Source organism: Pyrus communis, chromosome 1 (assembly GCF_963583255.1).
Source record: "Pyrus communis chromosome 1, drPyrComm1.1, whole genome shotgun sequence".
Classification (NCBI taxonomy): Eukaryota; Viridiplantae; Streptophyta; class Magnoliopsida; order Rosales; family Rosaceae; genus Pyrus; species Pyrus communis.
Window position 1 is genome coordinate 37,057,902 of NC_084803.1, and position 26,497 is coordinate 37,084,398.

At 36.4% G+C, this 26,497-nt stretch overlaps 1 protein-coding gene across 1 annotated transcript; it reads right to left on the reverse strand.

Moving 5' to 3' along the window:
- Positions 1–12,300: 12,300 nt before the first annotated feature.
- Positions 12,301–14,294, reverse strand: LOC137714007 (7-deoxyloganetin glucosyltransferase-like). Its single transcript, XM_068453365.1, has 2 exons — positions 13,711–14,294; positions 12,301–13,497 (listed from the first exon to the last, which is right to left on the reverse strand). The coding sequence occupies exons 1-2, from the start codon at positions 14,234–14,236 to the stop codon at positions 12,563–12,565; spliced, it is 1,461 nt and encodes a 486-aa protein (XP_068309466.1). The 5' UTR covers positions 14,237–14,294; the 3' UTR covers positions 12,301–12,562.
- Between the last annotated feature and the right edge of the window lie 12,203 nt (positions 14,295–26,497).

Sequence of the window (26,497 nt, forward strand, 5' to 3'; positions counted from 1 at the left end):
GGAGAGAAAGAGAGTGGAGAATAGGCTTGAGGAATTGTGTGTTAATTCTCTAGTCCTTCTGCCTTTATTTATAGTAATAAGGAGGAGATAAGCTTGCTCTCCAAGTAATATAAAGTCTATTACGAAAGATCTTTTAGATCCCAAAGGATTCCTAATCTATCTCTACTTAGGATTTACACAATCACAATATGTATTAGAACATATGTCATAACACTCCCTCTTGAGTGTGCAAATACTTAAGTAGATGGCGCATCAGATCTTCATTGAAATGTAGAAGTAGTTGATGAAGTCTAATCGTCTAGTCGGCACAAGTAGTGAATGCTAGTCTCAAAACAAACGGAAGAATGCATGGGTGGTAAAACTCACAAAACCTCATTATGGAAACCCAAGGTGGGACAAAAGCCCATAGTTGAAGGAGAAAAGTGAGAAGTTTCATTAAGTCAAAACTATACGTCTTCAGGACACAAGTAGAACGTACACAAGGGTATGACCAACCTAGGATAGGTGCCTCATCAAAACCTAGTCAGGTAGCAAAAACCTAGTGGGAAAAATGCTCCTAAGTGTAGGAAAAAAAGTACATTAAGTTTAAGTGAGTATACTTTTGGATACTCCCCTTGAATTTGACAGAACTTCTAAATGAAACTATAAGCATTGCAAGTTAGAAAGTTATCTATACCAATTTCTCGAACAAACTTTTGAAAGGTAGACTTCAGCAGTGACTCCGTGTAGAGATCGGCAAGGTTGTCTGGGATTGGACTACTTGACTTCAATCTTCTGATACTCATGCTGATGTAGACATAATATGCTTGGAGTTGACTTGTTGGATGTATCATGATCTGGTCGATAATATGGCATTGTCTTCATGTATCGTTATTGGGACTCAACGATGGATAAAAATTGCAGGGAGTTTGATTATGCTCAACAAGAGTTCTCATCCATATCTTTCACGTGATGAGATACAATGAGTCTTGGAATGATTCAAAGGTTTCACAACTAAAGGTCTATATCAGGGACCTCTAAGATATTGCGGTGTTCCTCAATGATAAAGACATAACCATTTGGGAACGTACCTTGTGCGGTAAGATAAATAGTCTGATTTAGTGAATCCCACAAGGTAGGCATCATTCCGAAGATCAAGGGGGTGTGATCTATTCTGAGATGCATAGGGATAAATAAGCCCAAATCCATAGTAATGAAAAATTGTCTTTAACACCAAATTTGGTGGTGGTGTGTAAGTGCAGTGTTGCTTTATGCCAAAAGATTATCAACACATAAGATGTCTAATCTAGTGCATTAAGCTAAGTACAAAAAATGCCAATTGTGTTTAGATATAGTTGCCTCACATTCTAATATGGAACCTTATGCTCCATATCCTCCGTAAAGGTCTCATTTGCATCTAGCGTACATACGATCAGGATATACTCGGATGTAACACCTTCTTGGTCTAGTTCAACTAGTGGACCATAATACCATCATAACTAGCTCGAAACTTCAGGTCGAGGTAATGTCGAGTTTTCCCAAGATCATTCATCTTAAATTTCGACTTTAGGTGTAAGTTAGTTTTCTCAACTGTAGCCATTTTGGATTTTGTATAGGCAGGGGCATATATCCTTAATTGATCAAATATTCACTTAGACGGATATACCGCATTCGCCCGGATAGTTCTGCATCTGCAAAGTGAAGGCCTCATTAGAACCGAGAAGTGTTCTTGTGGTCTAGAACTATTTGAATTAGTACATGTAAGTCCTTTGGAAACTCCATATAGGTTTCGTATCAAGATCCTAGAGATACTACAACAACATTTTTAATGCCGCAATCAATCATATCTCAGAAGAGAAACTTTGTGCCACAAGGCGTCATATCACACTATTTTATTCATCTCATTCGTCATAGATTGATTCTTCTAGTTGACCAATTAGTTCTACGTAGTAACCATATAAATGAAACATCATCTATAATAATCTCATTCCAATTCCATATCTCATCTAAACTAGTATACTGGACCAAGAAATTCAGGTATCGAGAGTAATTTGGATTGAGACAGCGATCGAGGGGCTGATTCGTTCATGCCACATTCCATCACTTTTAAGGAGGTGAATCCTTCGAACTGAGTAATCTGCCATGCTTTTGGTGTAGGATAGATTGATTGGCTAGCCACCAATGTATGAGGGTCAGCCACAATAGTGGTGCTTTTTGCTTTCGGGACGAAGGTCCGTCGTACATTTGGTACACATCTTTGCAAGCACATTGTAGTTGGTATATGTGATCTTGTCACTTTTGCTAAATCAAAAGAAGTGTCTGGTTATACTTTGACAATCTAGATTGGGATCGAGATGAGACATAGTGGGGACGTCCACAATAATTTGCGTCTTTCTTTAAGAACGCTGACGTTCTTATCTTCCCTTAACGGTGGGAAGATTGTTTCATAAAAGTGACAATCCGCAAAACAAGTGGTAAAGAGATCGCCTGTCAAAGGTTCTAAGTAATGAAAGAAGAATCATAACCGACATAGATTTCCATCCTTCCTGGAGGACCCTTTTTTTCTTTTGTATGTAAGGGCAGTGCAAATGGCATATCGACCGCACAACCAAAGATGCATAGATGTGATATGTCAAGTTCGTATCTGGTAACCAATTGACATGTACTTTATGAGGTTGGGTTGTGATGGGCCTCAGGTGGACCAACATGGTTGCTTCTGATATTGCATGGCCCCAAACAGAGATTCAGAATTTGGTACGTATAACCAATCGATCACATAATCATTTGAAGGCGTTTAATGAATGCTTATGCTGGGTCGTTCTGGGTATGAACATGGGGTATTGGATGTTCAACTTCAAAACCCAACTGACATGCAATATCCATCGAAAGTTTTCAATGTAAATTCTCCAACTTATCCAATAAAATGGATTTGATCAGATAATCAAGGTGGTGAGCCCTGAGCTTGTTAATTTAAGCCACCAGTGTGGAGAAGACAACTTGTGGATAACAGCTCCACATGTGACCAACATGTAGAAGCATCGACCAATACTATAAAATATCTAAATGGTCCGCATGGTGGTTGAATCAATCCACAAATATCCTTTTGAATCATTTGTGGAAAAGATGGAGGGTGCTAAGGCATGATACGCTTCCAGGTATGATTATGATCACATTGATGAATTTGAGCCAGACATAATGAACAATTCCAAAACACAGATATATTGTGCTTATGTCACCACTGAAGAACCTGTGCAACATGAGCCCTTAGAAAGAAATGGACATTACAATGAAAGGCTCATTCAATGATATACTTCACTCCAATCCTCATACTATCACAAAGCCAGGCAAAGTGACTTGGTAGAACACTTGTGGTCGTTGAAACAAGCTCAAGAAACTTAAAAACAAGCTTGTGGTGGAAGAAGAATGCTCTTAGTTTGTTTGGTGTGTTTTTTAAGTTCATTTACTGTGTTTTTTTTATTTGGTGTGTTTTTTAAGTTTAGTGTTTTTTTTTTATTTGGTGTGTTTATGTTGTTTGAATAAAGATTCTCTTTAGTTTAAATAAAGTACCAAATAAAATAAAGATATTCTTAGTTTAAATAAAGTACTAAATTAAATAAATATGAAATTACATAAAGTACTAAATTCAATAAATACAAAAATTACATAAAGTACCAAATTAAATAAATACAAAATTACAACCCAAAGTGATTGGAAAATTATGGGCTCCGATTATACAACAAATTACATAGTCCCTTGTGAATGGAAAATCATCACCTAACCAATTTGTGGTGCTAGGACCATATCTACTTGTTCCCTCGTCTCTGGCATGTCTTTTTCACACCACATTTGCTTTCTCTGAATTCCAAAAATATTTAGAATTCGAAGACATTTCATCTACATGCGTGTTCATAATGTCACGATCTTGTTGAGCCCTTCTTTATTCTTTAAGCATCTTCCTTTCTTGCCTAAGTAGCTATCTTTCTCTCCCATTAGCTTGAAATAATCTCTCAGCAGTTGCAACTTTTGCCTCATCTCTAGCCTTATCACCCTTAAATTTAGCCATTTTCCACACTAAAGTCAATTCACCTTGGCAAGCAAGTTCTTCCATATATTTTGCATAATCATTCTTGGGATAACTCCCTCTTCTCTTTGAAGCCTTCTTACCTTGAAGCCTGAGTGGATAACGGATCGACCCTGACACTTGCTTAGGGGTCGCTTTCGGCACTTGTTCTATAGAGCTTTCATGAACATGCGAGTTGTGGTCTAGCATAGAGTGTAGAGGGGTTCTATTCATGACAACTTCTGGACCGACATACACAACTCTGAATGTGGGACAATCTTTGACAATATTCCAACATTCGTACCAGTTGAATGGTTTGTTTTTGTTGTTGGCATTGTACCAAGCTTGTGCTTGAAGTGTCTACAAAATGTGGGAAAAGAAAAAAATTATAATCAAAGTAGCTAATGTAAATTTGGGTATAGTACAAACAAATAAATAATATATTGCTACCTGATCTGTGTAATTTCCCTTACTTTGAATATTAGTATTAGATTGTGCTAGGTCATTTCTCCAATGAGTAAACGATTGGCTAAGTATTCTCCAATGACTTGAGAATGATTGTTCCGTTCTTTTGGCATCGATTTTCTCAAGAAAAAGAGAATGAATATTGCTCCACATTTCTTGCAACTGCATCTCATTACCTGTAGTCGGATTATGAGTATTTTTGCCTTTGCTTCATTTTCCTTCACCTCAGAGCATTCAAGCATTCGTTCCGAGACCCAGTTAGAACACAATGCAACATCTTCAATAAGTGTCCAATTCGTACCTGCATCAGTGGCCTTTTTTTTGGAAACAAAAGTATATAGAAACTTTGAGAGAAAGATTGGAATGTGGTTGAAAGTATTTGAGAAAATATGAAAGTGTGGTGTAAGGTGGAAGATAATGATAAGGTATTTATAGAAAAATAAAATAATTAATTTAAAATTTTTTTTTTTCTGATTTATTATTTTTTTTTTATATTTTTAAATTTTTTTAATTAACTTAATTAATTTGTACTGTTGGATTACACAAAATTTGAAATCCAACCCTCTAGATTGTGACACGTGGCATAACGGTAACATATCAGATATTTTTTTCTTTTTTTTTTTTAAAATTTTAAAGCCAAAAAACTTAGACTGTTGATCTGGATTTAAAGGGCTCAGATCATGCCACGTCATTTAGCTATTGGGGGAGTTTTGAATTTTTTTTTTACCATTGGAAATCAAACTGTCTAGCGTGGGCCCCATTGCCTGCAAATCTTATTAGTGACGCACCCCCACGTGCTCTTGTGTTGCACGCGCCTGATGTAAATTTTTTTATAACATGGCTAACGTCATGCCGACGTTAGCCTTACATCATCTCCCTCCTCAGGTGCTTGGGCCTTGGATTTTCCCCTGAGCTCTCCCTCAGGCTCCCTCTCAACCCAATAGCTTGAATGGGTTGGAGTTATTTAGGCTGGCAATTTGGGTTGTTGGAGCAACCCCGTTGGCGTTTAACCATGCTGGACTTGCTCTAAAGCCAATTTAGTTAGTCTCTATGTTGTCATATTGGTGATGAGCATGACAAACACGTGAGTCATCAAATGAACATAGACAAGATCTAAATATCATTCACCATATGGCGGTCAGTGGAGCACCATCATCCCTTAAACTATAAAGGAGGGGGATGCTACACGAAGACTTCTTAAGAGGTCGTGCGTCTTAGTATTACACTTTCTCAAACACGCTTAACTTCATAGTTCTGATGGAATTTAGTGCATGTGACTTGGAATGATCGCATCCCTAAACCAAATAAATTTTTAAAAACAAAGGAATCACAAATTTGAGAAAACAAGGAAATCAGTTCAAGCACTAGAAAAAGCTTTTACCTCATAATACTTTTACAAAGAAGCAGTTTGATAGTTGGCAAGCAACCAAATAGATGCTTCTACATTGTAAACAAGTGTTTTTGATACTGAATAGACCGTTTCACTTCCAAGTGAAATAAAAAAAAAAAAAAAAAGTTTTAGTTTCTATAACAATATGATTTAAAAAATTGGTATGTATATGGATAACTTGATAATTGTTGTAGGTATAATGTATTGAACAATTATGGAGGCTAGAAAGAGAGAGAGGGTGCAGCATAGAGAGAGAAGAGAGAGATGTGTAATTGTGAGGTGTGTTCTATTCCGCCCCATTATGCCTTTATTTATAGTAATAGGGAAAGTTAATTCCTTACCTTTTTAGGATTACAACTCTAATAAGATATTAACTACTAAAGGGAATATTCAAAGATATCCCTAGATACACTAGGATTTACACAATCACATTCCTAATCTAATAGGATTGCAACACTCCCCCTTGAGGGTGTAAATACTCAAGTAAATGGCGTATCAGGTCTTCAGCGATCAAGTAAGTACAGTTGATGAAGTCGTCGGCATAAGGAGCGAATGCGAGTCTTAAATTAATGGAAGAATGCATAAAAAGGTCAATCTCACAAAACCTTCCTTTGGTGAAACCCAAGGTGGGAGAAAAACCCATAAATAAGGAGAGCTCAAAACTATACATCTTCTAGACGCAAGTAGAAGAGCTCACAAGGGTATGACTAGCCCAGGATGGGTGCTTTGTTAAAACCTAGTTAGATAGCAAAAATCCAGTGGGAAAAATGCTCCTAAGTGTAGGGAAAAAGAGTACATTAAGATCAAGTGAGTATATTTCTAGATACTCCCCTTGAGTTTGACAAAACTTCCTAATGAGAACTACAAGCATTGTATATGAATAGTTAGGCATACCAATTCCTCGAACAAGGTTCTAGAAGGATGACTTCGGCAGTAACTTTGTGTAGAGGTCGGCAAGGTTGTTAGGATTGGCTTACATGACTTCAATCTCCTGATGCTTTTCTGATGTGATGTAGACGTAATATGTCTTGGTGTTGACTTCGTTGATGTATCATGTCTTGGTCGGGTTCATACACGTGTCATAGTCTTCATGGGTTGTCATTGGGACTTAACGATGGATGAAAACAACAAGTACTTCAAATATGCTCAATAAGAAGTCCTAACCATGTCTCAGGTGTTGCATAGTGAAGTGAGGTGAGTCTTGGAACGATTTGAAGATTTTGCAACTAAGGTCGTATCGCGGACCTCCAAGATATTGCGATATCCCTTATCGGTAAAGACATAACCATTTGGGGACTTTGCCTTGTGTGGGTTTGATAAGTAACCAGCGTCAGCATAATAAACAGGGCAAACATCATTTCTAGGATCAGGGGGATTGGATCCGTTCAAGATGCATTGGTATTTGTCCAAATTCGTAGTACCTTCATGGTACGTCTTTAATGCCAATTCAGTGGTTGTGTGTAGGTGTGGTGTTGCATCTTTACCAATAGATCAATAACGAAGGATATGTCCTGTCTAATGTAATGAGCTAAGTACAACGAAGCACAATGTTGAACTTAGATATGGAATTTCAAATTCCATAACCTCTTCAAGGGTCTCATTTGCATATAACGTATGGACGATCACATGTATACTCAAAGGTAACACCTTCGGGGTGTAGTTTGACTGGTCGACCAAAGTACCATCAGAACAATGCTTCAACGTTTTCCTAAGATCCTTCATCTCAAATTCCATCTTTAGATGTGGGGCAGTTTTCTCAAGCTTTTCTAGAGTCTTAGTGAGATGTATGTCACTAACATAAATTGTAACTCTAGCAATTCAGAATAAGACTTCATAGTTTAACATGCAAGGGCATTCATTCGTATCCCTGACTAAGCAAATAATCACTTAGACGAGTATACCACATCCATCAGATTGCTTCAATCCGTAAGTTAACGCCTCAAACGAGTTGAGAGGATGTTCCATGGTTTAGAGCTATTTGAACCAGTCCATGTAATTCTTCGGGAATTATATGTAAATCTTTGTATCTATATCGCCATGGAGAAAACACTAACCACATTTCATAATGCTGTTATCAATTATAGGACTTTTAAGAGAAACCTTGCGCTGTAAGGTATGCATCATATCGCACTGTTTCATTCATCCCATTACGCTTACTTTCCCACATGTAACACAACAGGGTTACCTTGGGCAATGTATCCAAAACACACTTTAGTAAGGAATTTGACCTGGTTTGTAATTTTGGTTATGCAATCGGTTTTACGTTGTCACTTAATCAACGGAACAAGGTTCAATATCGTCGCTTTTCATTTATGTCGGTAACTACCATATAAGTGAAAACATCATCAATGGTAATCTCATTTCAATTCCATTTTCTCATCCAAACTAGTAAACTGGACAAAGAACTTCAAGTCTCGAGAGTAATCTGGATTAATCTCATTAGATGAAAATGATTTGAGACAACAATCAAGTATGAATTCATTATTGTGCCTTGTCCTCCTCTTCTAGGGAAGTGAATCCTACGAAGCAAGAGATATGTCATGCTCTAGGCTAAGATAGATTGATTGGCTATCCGCCGGTGTACCAGACCATCCAACAGTGGCATCTAAATTGTCCAACAAGGACGACACACCTTTTGGGGATGTTGACTCGATGTCCATTAAGTACATCTATCTTCGCAGGCATGTTTGCAGCTGGTATATGATCTTGTCACTTTAGCTAGATTAGAGGAATGCGTCTGGAGCAACATTCTGAAAGTTAGAATACATCGCACTTGCTTATCACACTTATGTGGTACGAGGATCGAGATGAGACATAGTGGGCAACGTCCACGCGTGCTATTCTACATGCAAGTTGACTTTCTTATCTCCCTCTAACGATGGGAAGACTGTCTCATTGAAGTGACTCCGCAAATGACCGGTAAAGAGATCCCTTGCAAGGGTTCTTGGAGAGCTTGTGTGAAGGAGAATCATGATCGACAAAGATTCACATCCTTCCTTGAGAACCCATATTGGTACGTTGCAACAGCGCAACTTGGCACATGGAATGCACACCCAAATGCGTAAATACAAAAACGTCAGGTTCGTACCTAGCAACCAACTGTAACGTCGAAATGGTTGGGTGGCAATGGGCCTCAAGGCAGACCAACATAACTACATACAAGATTGCATAGACCTAGGCAGAAACCAAAAATTTGGTACATTCACCAAAGTTCGGGCGATAATTTAAATTCCGCTTTATGATCACAAAGCGAGGCCATTTGGGGTGAACATGGGAATTTGATGTTCAATTATAAACCCAAAAGATATGCAATACTTAATAAGAAACTGTCGATATAAACTCTCCGGCATTATCCAGTTTCTCAGACCTTATGGGATAAGTTGGGTAGTGAACCCTTAAAATCGGCTAGGAGGTTTAGCAACAATGTGTGTGGACAAACATGTGACCAGTTTGTCGATTCATCAACCAAAACCATAAGTATTTGTATGGTCCGCATTTTGTTTGGATTAATCCACATATATTCCCTTGAATCCACTGTGAAAATAAGGTTATTTCGTATCTTTGCTAGGAATGATTTAGAAAATCAATCAACGAGCAGGCTTGGCAAAGTGTGCTTGTAGGCAGAAAATCCTTACTTCGGATAAAGAGATGCGTTGTAACATCATTGTTTGACCTAAGTGTCCCAAATGGTCATGCCAAAGCAAGTAAATTGCTCGAATCACCTGGCTCCAGGCCGGCCACATGTGGGCGTGTTCCCAGTTGGGATGCAGCCTATTGGCCCCAAAACAAAGCTTCAAGTTCATTTTTGGACGTGGTGCAAAGATATGCAACTCTATTTTCTTCAGTGGTTTCATTTATGATCATTGTCATCTCGAATATCTTTAAAAACCCAGAATGGTGAGAATATAAGGTCTCTTAAATGTTAATGTAGTACCATTCATACAACAAGGAGAGTGACAATGCTCTTAATCAGGTTGGATAGACCTGAAGTCATTGCTAGGGATGTGATTTAGGTATAAAGTTAGTGTGCGTAGTATCGCATTCATCCATACAACTAACTTTCCCACATTCCTACCTATTCACGTGTTTAATTGAATTTGGTCACATGTATACAAGATACATGATTCAATTAACTCATATTCGAGGACAATATCAATAAGATTATCCATAACTAAAAGAAACACCAAACATGAATCCAAGAACATAAAGAAATGTTCATAAAGTAAATGGTTTACTAAGGGGATTCGGCCAACAAGGCTATCCATGTCAAAATTTTGCTTTTCCATCGGTGTTCGGTGGAGCAAAATTAGTCTCACATATTAACTACAAGAATGATACTCCTCAATGACATTGGTAGGGGCACAAACAGGTGCATATCCTATGATCTATTCCATCGAGATGGAAATCGATTATGCAGGGTTGAGGTTCAAGAACAATATCCCTTATTCTTAAAGTTTTAGGTCTTAGGTGCCAAGGATCACGCTTCGGGCGTGATGCCACGCCTTGGCAGGCCCTGCTTCTACCATATGTTGTAAAAACAAACTGAAATTGGATTGTGAGAAAGGTAGACCCAGAATTGGGTTCAGTAGGCTCTAGCCGAAGTTGAAGGGGTCTGTTCGGTAGGCCTCTACCGAAGCAGAGCAATACCATTCACGATGGAGTACTTTCTCGACATCGGTGGTGGTAAAAAAACTAGTGAGATTCTTCGAGAATCTCTAAAACATAGTTGATTTTCAAATTTAATCTCGGGGTTTCGAGATTGGGGATAACTTCCAGTCGACGTAGGTCATCGGAGCTCGACTGCAGGCGAGTTGGCGTTGAGTGTGACGAAGAAGACGATGCCAAAAACGACGTCGTATGCTTCTGTGTTTGGGTTTTGGACTCGACTAAAAAACTAAACGACTTGGCTTGGCTTGGCGCAAACACAACTTCAAGCCGTGGCTCCAGCACTTTTTTACTTTTTTTTTTTCTTTTAAAGTTTTAGTTTTAGGGTTTTCATAACCCAAAGGGAATCAGGGCTTGAAGCCCAGCAAAGAATGAAGGCCCATGCGAGTAGGCTTGGTTCTAGCGCACAACAAGCCTAGAAGGGCTGCTTGGTTCCCTTTTTTTTATTTGGCTAGGGTTTGGAAAAAAAAAAACCAAAATTGCTTCTATTTTATTTTGATTCATTAACTCACAAATTCCTCATAGCAAAAATTGCTTAATGCATGAAAACAACAAAAGCCTTTGAATTTGTAGAAGATCATTCTTGGAAAGCTGGAATTGCATCTCCAATGTGTTGTATCACGTACAACAATGAAATGTTAAATTGAATCAATAGCATGTGGATCAATTCAATAAAATAATAAATTAGTCATAAAAAAGAATGATTAAAACGTAATACTCCCCTGATTGAAGATCAAACTTTCTTTAGCGCAGCGTCAAAAGTGTGCTGATAATGTGTTGTAGGCATAATTTATTGAACAATTATGGAGGCCAGAAAGAGAGAGAGAGGGTGCGGCATAAAGAGAGAAGAGAGAGATTTTTAATTGTGAGGTGTGTTCTATTCCACCCCATTGTGCCTTTATTTATAGTAGTATGGAAGGTTAATTCCTTACCCTTTTATGATTTCAACTCTAATAGGATATTAACTACTAAAGGGAAACTTCAAGGATATCACAAGATACACTAGGATTTACAAAATCACATTCCTAATCTAATAGGACTGCAACAATAATATTGACATGTCTGTGGAAAAATTTAATGATACAAGCGTTCACAATTAAATCAGAGTTAAAATGAAAAAAGGGAAGAAAACTAGATTTATTGTTGTCCTCGTGGGTGCTATATTTATTGTTGCATGGATTATGGTAATTTGTGACTCATGAATTATACATATTTCTAAACAGTTTGTAATTGTGGAGTTGTGGTGTTTCTTTTGAAACGTGTGACCTCATGTTTTGCTCTAAGGTAGTAACTCGAAAATTGTCTCACATTAATGTAGGCCCAAATCAAATAAACTCACATATATCAAAGCAAATGATTTTTTTTTTTTGTTTTTTTTGTTTTTGTGACAAGTTGTAGGGAGATGGTAGGGAAATTATATTTTTAGACCACAATTAAATCATCTTACTATTAGAGAAGTGGTTTAGATCATATTTTATAGGTCACATGTTGTGGCGGATGATGATTCGATTCCATTTTTATTGACTTAAAGAAAGAATCCAACCTTGATAAAAAAAAAAAAAAAAAAAAAGAATCCAACCATTAACGACCACATTATGTGGTCTAAAAAACATATGGTCTAAATAGATGATCTTTCTAATATCACCCTTTACAAAATGTGATCTCAAATATTTTCCCAAGTTGAATCATGAGATTATAATTTATTCTGATTCGTATTCAATAATCATAGGAATGAGCTAGGAGACTTTTGTTCCTCATTTACAATTTTTCCTCTATGCTTGTCACATAACCCGCAAACTAAAGTTAGGATTCTAATAGAATGTAGCTTATAGATCATTTAGAAGTATTCCACCCATCCACTGAATAATAAGACGAAATTTTATATAACAAGAAAAAAAAAATACAAATTACTAGACACAAGAAAAGAGATCTTTACTTTTTGGGAAATTCCACCAAGGACCATTATGTATGAAAAATCAAAGCAATTACTCCATGCTTATTTCTCAGAGATAGATGCACACCTTGGAAACCATTTGGTCCAAATCCAAAAAAGATGAACCGTTAGGACCAGTAGTCGCCTCCTTTGCCAACTTCTTCCATTCCAAGGCTTTCTTTCTCATTTCATTGCCTTCCTCTCCCTCCATTAATTTTCTCACAAGTCTCTCTATATAATTTCTTTCAACATCACCTTCGATCTCCATGCCTATGCCCCACTCTTTGCAACTGTACCTACAATTTGTTTGTTGATCAGCATTGAAAGGCCAACAGATCATGGGCACTCCGGCACACGCACTTTCAATAGTAGAGTTCCAGCCGTTGTGCGTCAAGAACCCTCCGATAGCCGGGTGGTTCAAAACTTTTTCTTGATGGCACCAACTTGCCAGTAGACTCCTTTCTTTGGTCTCTTTTATAAAGTCAGTAGGAACCACAGATGAAACCCCACCAACAAGGTCAGGCCTAATAACCCAAAAAATGGTCTTATTACTATTTGCAAGTCCCCAAGCAAACTCAATTAGCTGCTCAGCTGTCATAACTGTGCTGCTTCCAAAGTTGATATAAAGCACAGAATCAGGTTCTTTAGAGTCGAGCCATTCAAGACAATTCGTTGCTTCTGTCCACAAGTTTGATCCAATCAATTTCAATTCGTTATCAGTCGTGATCTGGGCAAGTTGTAGATCTAAGGGACCAATGCAATAAATTGGTGGTAGCAAATTCGATAATGCATCTAAAACTTCATGCTCCAAGGCATTAAACGTGTTCAAAACGATAGCAGAAGCCCTTTTAGCTTGTTCTGTATCGACCATGATAATATCCATAATGGGGTCATCTGGTTCTGTGGTTCTAATGAAAGTTGGAATGTCCTTCAATCGTATACCTCTCATGCCCGGTATCCAATCTATCATGGTTTCCAAATACCCATTTGTCAAATAACTAGCATCTGCAAATCAAATTATCCATCATGTGTTAAAAATATGAACTGAATCACTAGAAAGTTGTACGATATTTTATGTTTTAACTAGGCTGTGTTTGCCATTTAGTAATTCTGCCTCATGCCACTGATATTCCCACAAAAAGATTACGGCCCTAGCATATATACAAATTTATTAATTTCGATCATATTCAAAAATAAAAATATAGATAAATGATTTACCTTTAAGAGGCGTGAAACCTTTTTCAATGAGAGGGCGATACTGAAGGTAGCCCATGAAGGCACAAGCACTCGTTGTCCAGAAAGTAACTTGAGGAACTCCCAATTCTTGAGCTGCATCAAGAGTGAAGTGCATGATTCCATCGGCAACTATGCAAGTAACTTTAGGAATTCCCAATTCTTGTGAAGAATTGAGCTTCGACAAAAGGTCTTTGAAGGGTGCTAAGCAGTTTTTTCTAGTGGATTGGCAGAGGGACGGCATGTGTTGGGCAGCAGAAACACTAACATCAGTTGGAGGCAGGCCATCGGGAATGGTTTCAAATCGAAAGGTGGAGAGGCCGTTGAGGGAGTTGGGACCTTGGGATTTAAGCAGGCGTTGATGGATGAACTCTGTGTTGACAAACGTTATGTGAAACCCTTTGTAGTGGAGAAGTTTTGCTAGTTTTAGCATAGGGTTTATGTGGCCTTGAGCTCGGAATGGTATGCAAACTGCATGGGGTTTCACTGAGGTCAAGGGATTGGAAGCCATTACTTAATACAGAAGTTATGACAGAGCTAAAGAAAATGGATGAACTCTTTAGGGAAGAAATTTTTTCAGGATAGCTACTTAAATTAATGGTGTAAAATAAATTACAACTTGCAATTAGAATAAGTTAAAGAGAGGATATTCCCTTACGGATACTAGTGGTGAGTGGACCGGAGGTTATTGATGCTTAAATATGTGGATTATTCTTTCCCTGCCAATTGCCAGAAGATAATAGTTATCAACGAATTTATGATGAAATGCTGATTTAGTTCATGAACTATCACTTCAATGAAAATTAGGTTTTTAAATTTTTTTTTTTTTGGGTAAAATAAGTTCCTAAATTCATTAAAAATTGCTAATTTCATTTCTACTATGATATTCAAAGCTATTTTAACCAATTTTTCGTTAACTTAAATCACTTGACACCTTTTAGAGTGAAATACCGTTATTTTCTTGCCTATAAGCCCTTAGCATTTCATATAGGTTGTGAATCTAACATCTAATTTACCCTCCAAAGTTAACTCCATACACTATTTCTTTATATAAAATTACCACTGTACCCTTCAATGTGTATCACATGCAAGTAACGTGACTTAAATTGACAGAATATTGAATATAGTAGCTTCGAGTTTAATATTAGGGATGTAATTGACAAATTTTTATAATTTAAGGACTAATTTTTTTGAAAAAAAAATAGTTTAAAAATCTAATTTTTACTCAGATTATAATTTAATAATTAATTTAGCAATCCATCCAAGAATTTATACTAGAAAGACTATAGTGGCATCCGTATCGAACCCAAACAATATAATTTACAGATATAGGAATTGGACCCTTGTGAAGTTAATGGAGCACTGTGCACACAGAAAAGGATACTTGCGGACATATTGTTGAAATTTCTCATTCTCATCATTTATTGAAAACCTATTTAAATTTCTCTTTTTGATTAGCAGAACTCATCATCAAAAGATGTTACAAAAAAAAAAAAAAAAATCTATATATATATATATATATTCATATGTAAAAAAATTACATTTTTCGGCCAAGATGTATATATATTTAGATCTTGGGTTAAAATCTAAAATTTATTTTTAAATTAGAAAATTTAGATTTTAACCCAAAAATGTTATAAACATTATATTAAAGTGTGATGTGTGAATCTTAAATTATATTTTATACTAGTTTTTCTTTCCTATTGGGACTTGTATTCCTTAAAGGAGAAAGATTCTTCCCTCCCTTATTATTATATAAAAAAAATACTGCGTAGGGAGAATAACACATCCTCTACACAACCCTATAAACACATCTCTTTCTAATCTCTCTTTGTTGTTGTGCCTCCCTCTCTCCCTCGTCAGATAAATAAGCCACAACAAGAAACAATTTTCTGCTCTAATCTTTCTAGGTTAAATTTTTACTCCAAGATTATTAAAGAATGAATTTAGGATAATTTTTTTTTTCCTGAAAGTAACTTTTAAAAAAACTTATGTAGATTATCCTAATTTAATTTTATGATCATATAAAACTTAACAATATTTACATTCTGATAAATATTGAAAAATCACTAAATCTATCATGAAACTCGTTGAACACTATGAAAGGATATGAAACACATGAATTTTTTTTTTTTTTTTTATAATTATTTTAGCAATTAGATTAAATTTGGACCGTGAGTTATTTTTTGTTTAACTGTTGGATTTGATCATATTAGATCTTAGCCATTGGATTCAATGAATTTATAAATGCAAAACTAAAAAAAATAGACATATGGTGGCCCATCCCACTAACCAGGGGAAATTCTGGGCTAAATATGCCGCCAAAATGAGTTTTGGGTTAAAACTTATATTTAGCAAGTTGAGGTAGGTTTAAAACTTAAAATTTAAGTTTTACTCCAAGGGTTGGAGTAGGTCTGAGAAAGTTTTCCGATCAAGCAAAAATATAAAATACCTACTTCAAGGCATTTTATATCTTGCATTGAAAATGCCCTAACCAAACCTCTTTTGTGCATAGACCAATCTGTAAAGCATGCAAATTTTTTTCTCGCTCCTACTCAAGATTCTAAAATACGCTAGGCACTAGTTGGGCGGAGGGTTGGGGCCTAGTGCCTAGGTGGCTTGGCGGAGCCTAGGCGAACGAGGCAGATTTAAGTAAATCTATTGTATTTCGTGTAAATAAGTGTATGTTTATACTTAAAATATATATAATATCATCATAAACTAGAAAATAGAATATCATATATATTATGAAGTATTGGAACATACTGAAGACATGGGGAGGAAACATATAATTTGTGTTTATTTAAGTGTTCAGTTAGTCTCTTACAAGTTATTGGAAACAGTAAAATGTAAAAGGAAAATTATCTATTTTCTATCTAAGTGAGTTGCAACCTAGGCAGGTGTTTAGGTGGGTCCCAGGCTAGGCGGGTGCCTAGGCGGTCTAGGCGGGTGCCTCAGCAGGTCTAGGCAAGCGCTTCAGCAGTTCTAGGTGAGCGCCTCAGCAGTTCTAGGCGAGCGCCTCAACAGGTCTAGACAGGCGCCTTGGTCTAGGCGTCATTTCTTAATTTTCAAACGTCTAGGCATTAATTGGGACGGTGGCCAGCCAACTAGCGCCAAGGTGGGGCCTAAACTATGTTAGGTGGGGATTTTTTGAATAATACTCCTACTACAATAAAAACAAATTGTATTGAAATAATACTTGGATTATAAACTTTCTCATGACTCTATTGCACTAGAAACTTTCTCGTGACTCTTTCTCTGAAGTTCTCCCTCCCTTCTCAGAAACCTAGATCTAAAGACCCCAGAGTCACCGGCCCTTGGTGTCAGCCCTTCTCTTTTCTCCTAGCCTTCCCTCTCTCCACCCTCCTCTATGTCCTCCTCCTTCCTCTTCTTCCCCCTTTTTCTCCCACTCTGTTCTTCCCTCCCTTTTCACGCTTCTATCCAACCCTCTTCCTCTAACGGGGCGTCTCCAATACCTCTCTCTAGTTGGATGGGGTCAAACTATTATCCTTCTATGAAGTTAATGAGCTAATTATCTTGATCTATTGACTGTGTTGGCCATGAGGTGTTCACTATAATGGCTTGTTTGGGTGTTTATGCTGGTTTGGCGTGCAGATCTGAAACGTCATTCTCTGGTGGCTTGGAGTTCCTCGCAGCTTTTGGAGCTATGGGTTCGGTGGGCATGGATTTGTGCTGGTGGCGGGCTATGACAGCGCAATATGTCGGTGGCTCTAGCGTGGGAACCAGATGCTAGGCACACTCGGATTTGCTTTTTTGCTGAAGCTTCAACCACAAGTCTTCAATGACTTCTGGTGCTAATAAATTTAATTTTATGCAGGTTACTAGGTGGGTGGTGGCGGTTGGTTATAACACTGCATTGACAGTGGTTGTGATTAGGGAACCTCTGTGCCTCTCACGCCTTGTCCTTGTTCTGCGACCGCTTTTGTACCCGCATCCTCTTTAAGGATGGCAATTCAACTTGTTAAACCCAATAACAGTGGATATGATTTTGTTATGGTTTCAGTTATGGTATACAGTCCCTGATCCATATCCATCCTAGAATCCACTTCGAAAAATATAATACACACACACACGTGTATTCACAAGTATTAAAATTATGGAAACTTTAACGAAAAGCTTCCGGTACCGTTCACTTTAACGAAAAATCACATTTTCATACTAAAAAGTCAATTTTGATACTATTCACTTTACCCTTTATTTTGTCCTTATCATTAAAATTCAAGGTTTTTAAACCTTTTTCATTAGTTTTCCTTAAAATTATTTGATAATTTGTTTTATCTTTCTCCTGTAGTGACTATTGTATTGCTTTTTTCATCCCTTTGCCTTTTTTTTTTAATTTTTTTTAATTTTTTTTTATCATGGGACCAATTTGCCTTAGTTTACTATTATATTTGCCTTATCATGAACGCCTTCATAAAGTATTGTTATGTTTTTGATGATTTGGATGTGGATATTTAATATAGAATTATCTATTATATTACAATGTGTAAGTGGAACGAATAATTGTTTTTCATTGACGAAGATGGATATAACTGTTAATCGATAGTGAATCTGTTACCTGATGGGTATGATTATAGATAATCCCTGATGATTAACTTGTGGGTATGGATATTATTTTTTGTGGTTATGGGGATGGATATGGCATTTCTATCCCCAAACTGAACCATTGCCATCCCTATATCCTCCTTCTTCCTGGACACATATCAACTTTAGTTTAGTTGTATGTATTTTCTTTTCTTGGTTTTTTGTTGTACCGATATGTAGAATTATAGTGTCGCTACTGCGATTTGTTTGTGTAGCTCTAGCGATTTTTGTGGCCTCATTGTTTGCAATGGCTTGATGTGAGGCATTGGTTCTAGGTCTATCGCGTATATCGTCTTTGTGACAGATATACTCTGGAACTCTTGGTTGTAGTGGACTCTTGTGGTGACTGTATAGAAGTTTACAAGTATAAGCATTTTGTGCGAATACCTCCAGATCAAAAAATTGGTCATGAGAGAGAAATGCGCCCATCTAACTTTTTATTTGGTTATTCATGGTAATGAAATACTCTATCGCTTAAAAAATTAATACTTGCATTCCCCTCTTGGGCATGAGCTAATACCCCACTTACTAATAAAGTATCTTTATGGTAGAAATTTCAAATTGGAACGGTGAAATTTCTTAATCCTTTTTTTTTTTGGACCAAAAAAAAAAAAAAGAAAAAGAAAAAAAGGAACAGTAGAGAAAGGAATATATTTAGTTTGTTATCAAAGTTCAGAATAGTAGCCTTCTGGTCGACTGACATATGATTATATGAATATGCTTGCTGGTAATAAGGGAAAGGAGTATATTTAGTTTTAATTTTTAGCAAGGTTCTAAAAAATCCCAGGCGCTAGTAGGGCGACAGGTTGGTGCCTAACGCCTAGGTGGCTAGACTGGATCATGGTGGGAACCTAGGCAGATTTAGGTAAATTTCTTGTATATATTGTAAATAACTGCTTATTGACATATAAAAAATTATACTTGTATGAAATTCAGGGATAAGATAATAAAAGAATGATAAAATATAAAAAGAGTATCCAACAAGTCCAAAATTTAAAAACACATTAAGCATATATGCCATATTACTTAAGACACTTTGAATGATTATATTTGATTTAAAAAAAATAAAAGTAAAACTCCCACGTAGTGGGTTGGGTGGTTCATAATAAAACTACTAGGAAGCCATGCCAGGCATCCCTTAACCAAACCACGCACATTGGTATCATCCCCGAAATTCTCTCTCTCTTTTATTTATGATTTTATATGGGTTGGTGTCCCACTTTGAACTTTGGAGCACTAAAACCAGTTAGAAACTATATAGCAATTGAAAGTTGAGGTCATAAATCATAAAGAGAAAATTATGAAGACGTGCATGCATCCTTCCCCATTTCATAAAGCACCACGTGTGTGGTGTGACCCCTCCCCTCCACCCCTAGTCCCCATCACTCATATTAGCCAAGAGACTCCCAAACGAAGGAGACTATTTTGATGCCTTGAAAAATGGAAACTTTTATTCTTTTTTATTCTTTCCTTTTCCTCATCGTCTTTTTCTTCTTTCCGTTTCCTTTTCTTCTTCTTTTTTTTTTTTTTCCATTTTCCCTCTGTAAATTCTTCCTTTTTGGTTTCCTCTACTTCTGTTTTGCGTTTTAAGTTCCTATTCTTTGATGGATTCCAAAGAGAGGAAGTCGCGACAATTAAGAAAGTCATGGTGCATAGAGAGAGGGAGTCAAAGTGGTGAAAAAGCTTTTGCAATTTTGGGTTTCTGTTTGGAATTTCTTCCCAAGAAATCATTTCACTCCGCCTAAACCGCCTAGGCCGCCTAAGACGCCTAGGCGGGCACTTAACATCTCCCCGATTTTTCTTAACTATTCGAACCTAAATGCATCGGCACACCTACACTCAACGCCTAAGCGCTGCCTAGGCTGATTTTTAGAACACTGATTTTTAAGTATATTAACACAAAAATGCACTATTTGAAGCTATGGAGTGACTAATGGTCTCATCCCAGGAAGTTGTCACTTCCTAAAGTCAACGGCTGCAGCCTGCCTCCTAGGTTTCATCATTAACCAAGATCCCTGAAATTAAGGTGTAGATGACTTGTTGATATTTGGTTTAGTGTTTTGATGTGATCCCTTAATTCAAGGAAGTATGATAGCTTTAGGTTATTATATAGTTACTAGGGTTTGCGTAATAAAGACTTGCATGTAACTGTCTCCCTTCTTTCTCTACTTATATTGCTTTGTACATTCATACAAACCATGAAATATACATTGAATCAAACTAAAAATTTCACATAGTATTTGAATAGTGTCATCTTTGACCTGTCTTTGCCCATTTCTTTTCCGCTCCAAGCTTGCCTCCAACCTTTCTCCATGGCTAAAGAAAGCTCAGTTCATCTGGATGGTGAAAGCTTTCCTATTTTTCCTTTAAGTTTTTCAGATGCAAAGGTCAACACTAACTAGCGTTTTTGTTTTGTTTTATTGAAAGAATTCAATTACCTTCCCTAGTCTAGGACAATTTCTCTCGCTTTGAGAGGTAAGTGGAAACTAAGGTTTATCGGGATTAACGAAGCACCAGACACTGCATTCCCAACATATGAAGCATGGTTATGCAAAGATCAATTGGTTATGTCACTGCTCCTTAATTCAATGGAGAAACATGTTGCTGAGATCTTTAGTTATTCTAAGTCTCACAGGATTTTTAGAAATCTATGAAGGACATGTATGGGAACCAAAACAATTATGCTCTAGTTTTCAGCTAAGAAAGCCATTGCCAGTCTTCAATAGGATGGTAAATCCTTTGTTTAGCATCTTGGTAGTTTCAAGTCTATGTTTATCTTCCTTATAACTTCACTGTTGGAGAGCCTTTGGTTGGCATACACACCACTCCCTTGGTCTTAGGCTTGCTCACAATTGTTTGTTGTTTTACAAGTTATTCAGATTTGTGCATCTCCACCATTGACAGTGGTGCATGAATTTGGTTCCAACACTTGTGAATTGATGCACTCTTGCTTTGAATTGTTAATCGTTGTGCTTAAGCTATCTAATTGACTTAGTGGCTGGCCAGCATTAGGGTAATTAGAATAAGTAATTTGATGCAATTTTTGTTGGAACATCACCTTGAAATTGAGTAGGGCTTCTTGTGATTAATAACTGTAAGTTCACTTAAAGCGAACATCACGCTCTTAAGGGTTACATGGTTTTTAAAAGGTTTTTCAGAGAACTTAATGAGTTTTGCATGTTTATATTTGATCTCAACATCACAAATGGATTAAGTGTTTGATATATGTTTTCGTTTGAACATCACGAGAAGAATATGCATTAGGAAAACCTAACCTTCAAGGCATGTATGTGGAAATTCATAAGTAATTGATAGAATTGCATAGGATTATTAATGGTGACGACTAAAACCTACTCCTTTTCATAAATGGTTTTCTTAAAAATTGTTAAATATTCTTGCTCCCGAGTTTGTTTTCTTTAAAATTAAATTGTTTATCCTTTATTTTAAATTTAACAATCTTAATCTTTTAGATATATGGTTTCGCTTGAACATCACGAGAAAATATGCATCAGAAAAACATAACTTTCAAAGATGTATGTGAAAATTCATTAGCAATCGATAGAATTGCTTAAGATTATTAATGACGACGGCTAAACCCCTCCTTTTCATAAGTGGTTTTCTTAATAATTGTTACATATTCTTGCTGGCGAGTTTGTTTTATTGGAGATTAAATTGTTTATCTATTATTTTCATCTTTTATATTCCACAATCTCAATCTTCTCTAAAATCCAATTTTAAATAGTTAACTAATGATTAGTCTAAAAAAATATATTCATCAAATCCAAGTGAAAAACGACCTTACATGAACGTTTATACTACAATTACCTGTACTCTTAGGAGTAGAATGCCATATTTTGTGTGAATTTAAACCTATTTGCAGAGGTGGTAAAAATCCTACCAACAATCCTGAACAGAAAGGATCTTATAGTATCATAAATATAATCTAATAATGATTTACATAATCACATATGTACTAGATTATGTTGACAATATATTACAGTTTTTTGAAATAAGTAACGAATAGTCAATCCAATTAGGATTTGGTTTTGTAACGTCGAAGGAAAGCAAGGGAATCAAAGCTTTCCTTTCCTTTTCTTCACACGTCACATTCCTAATCCTTTTTGGATTTGATCTTCAATCAGCCCACTTCTCTCTCGTGAGCTAACTGACACGCATAGCTGCAGTCCATCTTGGCAAATATTCAGGTTTCCTCATATTTAATCCTCTAATTACAAAGAGACAAGACAACCCTCTCTCTTCCCCTTTCTCCCCGCCTAGGCTTTACCTATAAACACTGATTCCCAGCCGTTGGCTACTCCTCTTGGATGAGATCGATGGCAAGCCTTAAATTTACTTTTCTTGCAACTCTCTTTTTTCCTCACTTTTCTTGCTTTGCTTTTGATCTTTGTATCTAGTGATTTTGTATCTAAGCTTAGTTTCACTTTGCTTTGGGCTTTGTCTTAATCTCTCTAGGGCAATTTAGTAATCAAGTTAGTTTTAATTATGATTAAGTGAATTAGTAAACAATTTACATAGAACTAACGTAATTTATACTCCTATTCCAGACAGTTTCAATAAATAACTTAAACATGAACCTGATTTTAATTCCACTTTATTCTAATTCCTCTTTATTTGAATTCTTCTGCGATTCAATTCATTTCAATCTGATTACTTATTGTTAATGAGTTAATGCTAGGAAGACTAATTTTGAAGACAAAATTTATGCTCATTCCTATTGGTGACACATTATTTAGTTTGTAAATTTTATCTACAAATTCAGTCTTCTTAGCATTATTCTATATTAAATGTAAGAAATCTTACATCCTTAGCATTACCCTATATTAAATGTTATAAATCTTATCTGTCAAACATTTACTTCAATTTCAAAATATCCCCAACCTACACGTCTTAAGTAGTTGGTATCCAATTTGTCCCAAAAAAAGAAAAAAAAAAAGGGGCATCCAAGACGTGTATAGATATATTGTTGGACACCTTGGCTCGACCTGTATAATAACATAATTAAGGCTGGTCCAGATCTATATACTTTAGGCTTTAGTTAGCTTGTAAATGTTTCGGTTGGTTGGTGAAAGTGAATTTTTACCCAAAAAAATAAAATAAAATAAAGGCTGGTCCATTTCTGTGTGTGACATCATTAGGTTTATTAGATTGGAGCTTATGGGACAGTAATCCTTGGAGGGATCTTGTTGAGTGTTTATGTGTGTCGTTGTTTGTTTCTCTTATACTTTACATTCTTCTGTTGTTGGATTTGTATTTCGTTTTGGTATTTTTGCCAGCAAGTGCCTCATGGTGAGGTTTTTTTTAAGACTCCTAGTGAGTGTTTTATTTTTGTGTTTGTGTTATTCGTTCCTTTGGGTCTATTTCATGGTTTTTGGTAGTTTTGTTCATGGCCTTGAGCACAAATTCATGTTGGTAGTCCACTAGTTGTTTCTTTCACAACCCCATTTCAAAGTCGGTGTTGCTTTTATTCGAAGAATCTTCCTATTAGTTATGTTGCAGGTTTTGTGCATATAATCTTTCAGGTGCAACGAAATTGAAAGAAGAAATTGGTGATCAATCAAGAAACATGACTGGAGAATTGGAAATTCATAGGTTAGTATATTATTTGTTGTTGCCTATCTTGAACGTGGATCTTTTGGACTTTTCAGAACTTAGATATAAGTAATCCTCCTTGACATAATGATACCTTTCTCTTTACCACGTTGTAACACAGCAGCAGAAAATTGCATCCATTTCTGTTGAACAACACCAAATGACTCGATTCAGTGTTTGATTAATGATTTAATTCCTCATAGGAGGCAGAGTGATGTAACATTGACTACTACCAAACTTTCAGGTGATTCCGAAACTTGTCACCGATGTGGGAATTCAAGGTCTGCTACACTAAATTTCGAAATGTCAAATTTACACAAAATTTCAAGATACAAACTGCAAATTTTGCAATGAGCTTAAACTCAAATATTATGGAAATCAATAATACCCGGTAAAAAAGATAGATGGTAAAACATAATATAGTAGAACACAACAACAAATCTTAATCAAAATTCAAACTTGACAGAAGGGATTAGGGTTTCATATGGGTGGGAAAATTAATGAGTCTTTGGTGTCTCCTCTTCACTCAGAAACAAGGGCGAACTAGTTGCCTCTTTTAAGTGTTGGACATTAGAGCTGCTCGCCACCGCTTCCAAGCTGGAGTGTTGTGGTTGTGGTGTAAAGGAAATGAAGAATGTGATGGATTCTATGGAATAAATTCGCCAACGGCAGAGAATACGATTTGGAGGGTTAAGCTCCGTCTATCGTCCCTGCTGGAGAGAGGGTTCCTTTTGTGAGTGTTTTGGTTGGACTCTCATTAATGACAAGTTTAATACCAAAAGTTTGCGTGGGTTAGCACCAACCCCTACGATTTATGTTTTTTGTATAAAAATCAAACTATGCTTATATAATCTTCTTGAGTTACGTTTTCGTAAGCACGGTGTCGAACATTTCATGGTGAACCTGCATTAGATTCGCTACATTACTTGAGATATTAAAACCAAATCCATGACATTAAATGTAATGTGAGTGACTATGAAGTTTTTCGTCATTTAATGAATAACAGAGCGACTTACATGACATAAAAATATCACTATCATAACCAAGGTTCTAAAAGACATTAGAGACTAGTTAGGCAGCGAGCTGGGGCCTAGCGCCTAGGCAACTAGACGGGTTCTAGGCCAGCGCCTAAACGAACTAAGCGGATTTAAATAAATTCATTATATTTCATGTAAATAAGCTTATGTTTATACATAAAATATATATAATTTCATCATAAACTACAAAATATAATGACATATATATTATGAAGTATTGAAATATAATGAAAACATAGGGAACAAGAATATTATGTGTGCCCATTTAGTATTCAACAAGTTTCTTACAATTTATTAAAAAATAAAAAATAAAATGTTAAATGAAAGTTATCTATTTTCTGCCTAAGTGAGTCGCAACATAAGCGGACTAGGTGGGTGCCTAGGCGGTCTAGGCGGGTACCTCAGCAGGTCTACGCATTATTTCTTAATTTTCAAAAATCTAAACATTAATCGGGACGGTAACTAACCGCCTAGCGCCTAGGCGGCACTAGACGGAAATTTTTGGAACAATAATTGTAACATCTTATTTCAATAATACACCCAAAAAAAAAATAATATATCTTTTCATTATTAACATAGCACATTTTGGCCTTTTGTGTGAGTTGTATTCAAATTTTAGTTTCCTTTAGCTCAGCCCGTACGTCAGGAATCTAAATATACATATATTTTTTTTATACGTATCTAAATCCTGACCCGTTTTAATTTTTTTTTCAATTTGAACACTTCGTTTATGCCAAGCGTCCAAAAGCAAGGTTGAACTCTTACAAAAGGATGCAAAACCTTCATGATTTGGACAGATCCTCCCGCGTGCTGATACAAAGAAAGTTGATAACAAGTAATTTATGTCTAATTAATAATTGATCCGCCTTTGTGACTAAATAATTAATGATATCTTCCAAACTATAATTGTTGCAACGTATGCGCAAAGTTGACGTCCGCCTAATTTACGTTAGATGTATCATATTATCTACTATAGGATTGGAAATGACAATAACATTACGTTAAAATATAAACTTGTAATAGGTTCCCTATGAATTGGAATATCATCCTACACCCAAGAGTCCAAAACAAGAGTTGAATTCATCATATTTTGTGGATGAATTGACTAGAGCCAATTTCCCTTAATCCCCCCTTATGAGTCCATTCTCATACGATTGGTAAAGACGAGAGCAATCCATGATCAGGTTTCAAGTTTTAATTCCAATTACGGATTAATAAGCATGTGTTGACCCTAAAAATTACAAAGCCTACGTGGCGCGCAGGCCAAGTAACTAATGAGCTATCTACATCATTCAGTTGATGCGAGGCATGCCAACTCGTCGGCCGAGGAGTAAAATTTGTTGATGTTGTGCGTAGCGCGCTGCTGACTTCTTGAACTTGCAACTGTGGCCAATGAAGGAAAATGTCCCGACATTCGGGTTCTTAAACCTAAAGACAAGGTTGTTAATTCTGCGAAGTTCACAAATTGTTGGTGCTGGGTTCGATCACGGTGATTATATTCGTAAAAATATAAGCACGTC

What these genes read in the sequence shown, in the direction of transcription:
- LOC137714007 (XM_068453365.1), bottom strand. Translation starts at nt 14,236, where the DNA reads ATGGCTTCCAATCCCTTGACCTCAGTGAAACCCCATGCAGTTTGCATA. An exon ending in AGGTTTCACGCCTCTTAAAG is followed by an intron (nt 13,498 to 13,710) that starts GTAAATCATTTA and finishes TTTGATTTGCAG; the next exon opens with ATGCTAGTTATTTGACAAAT.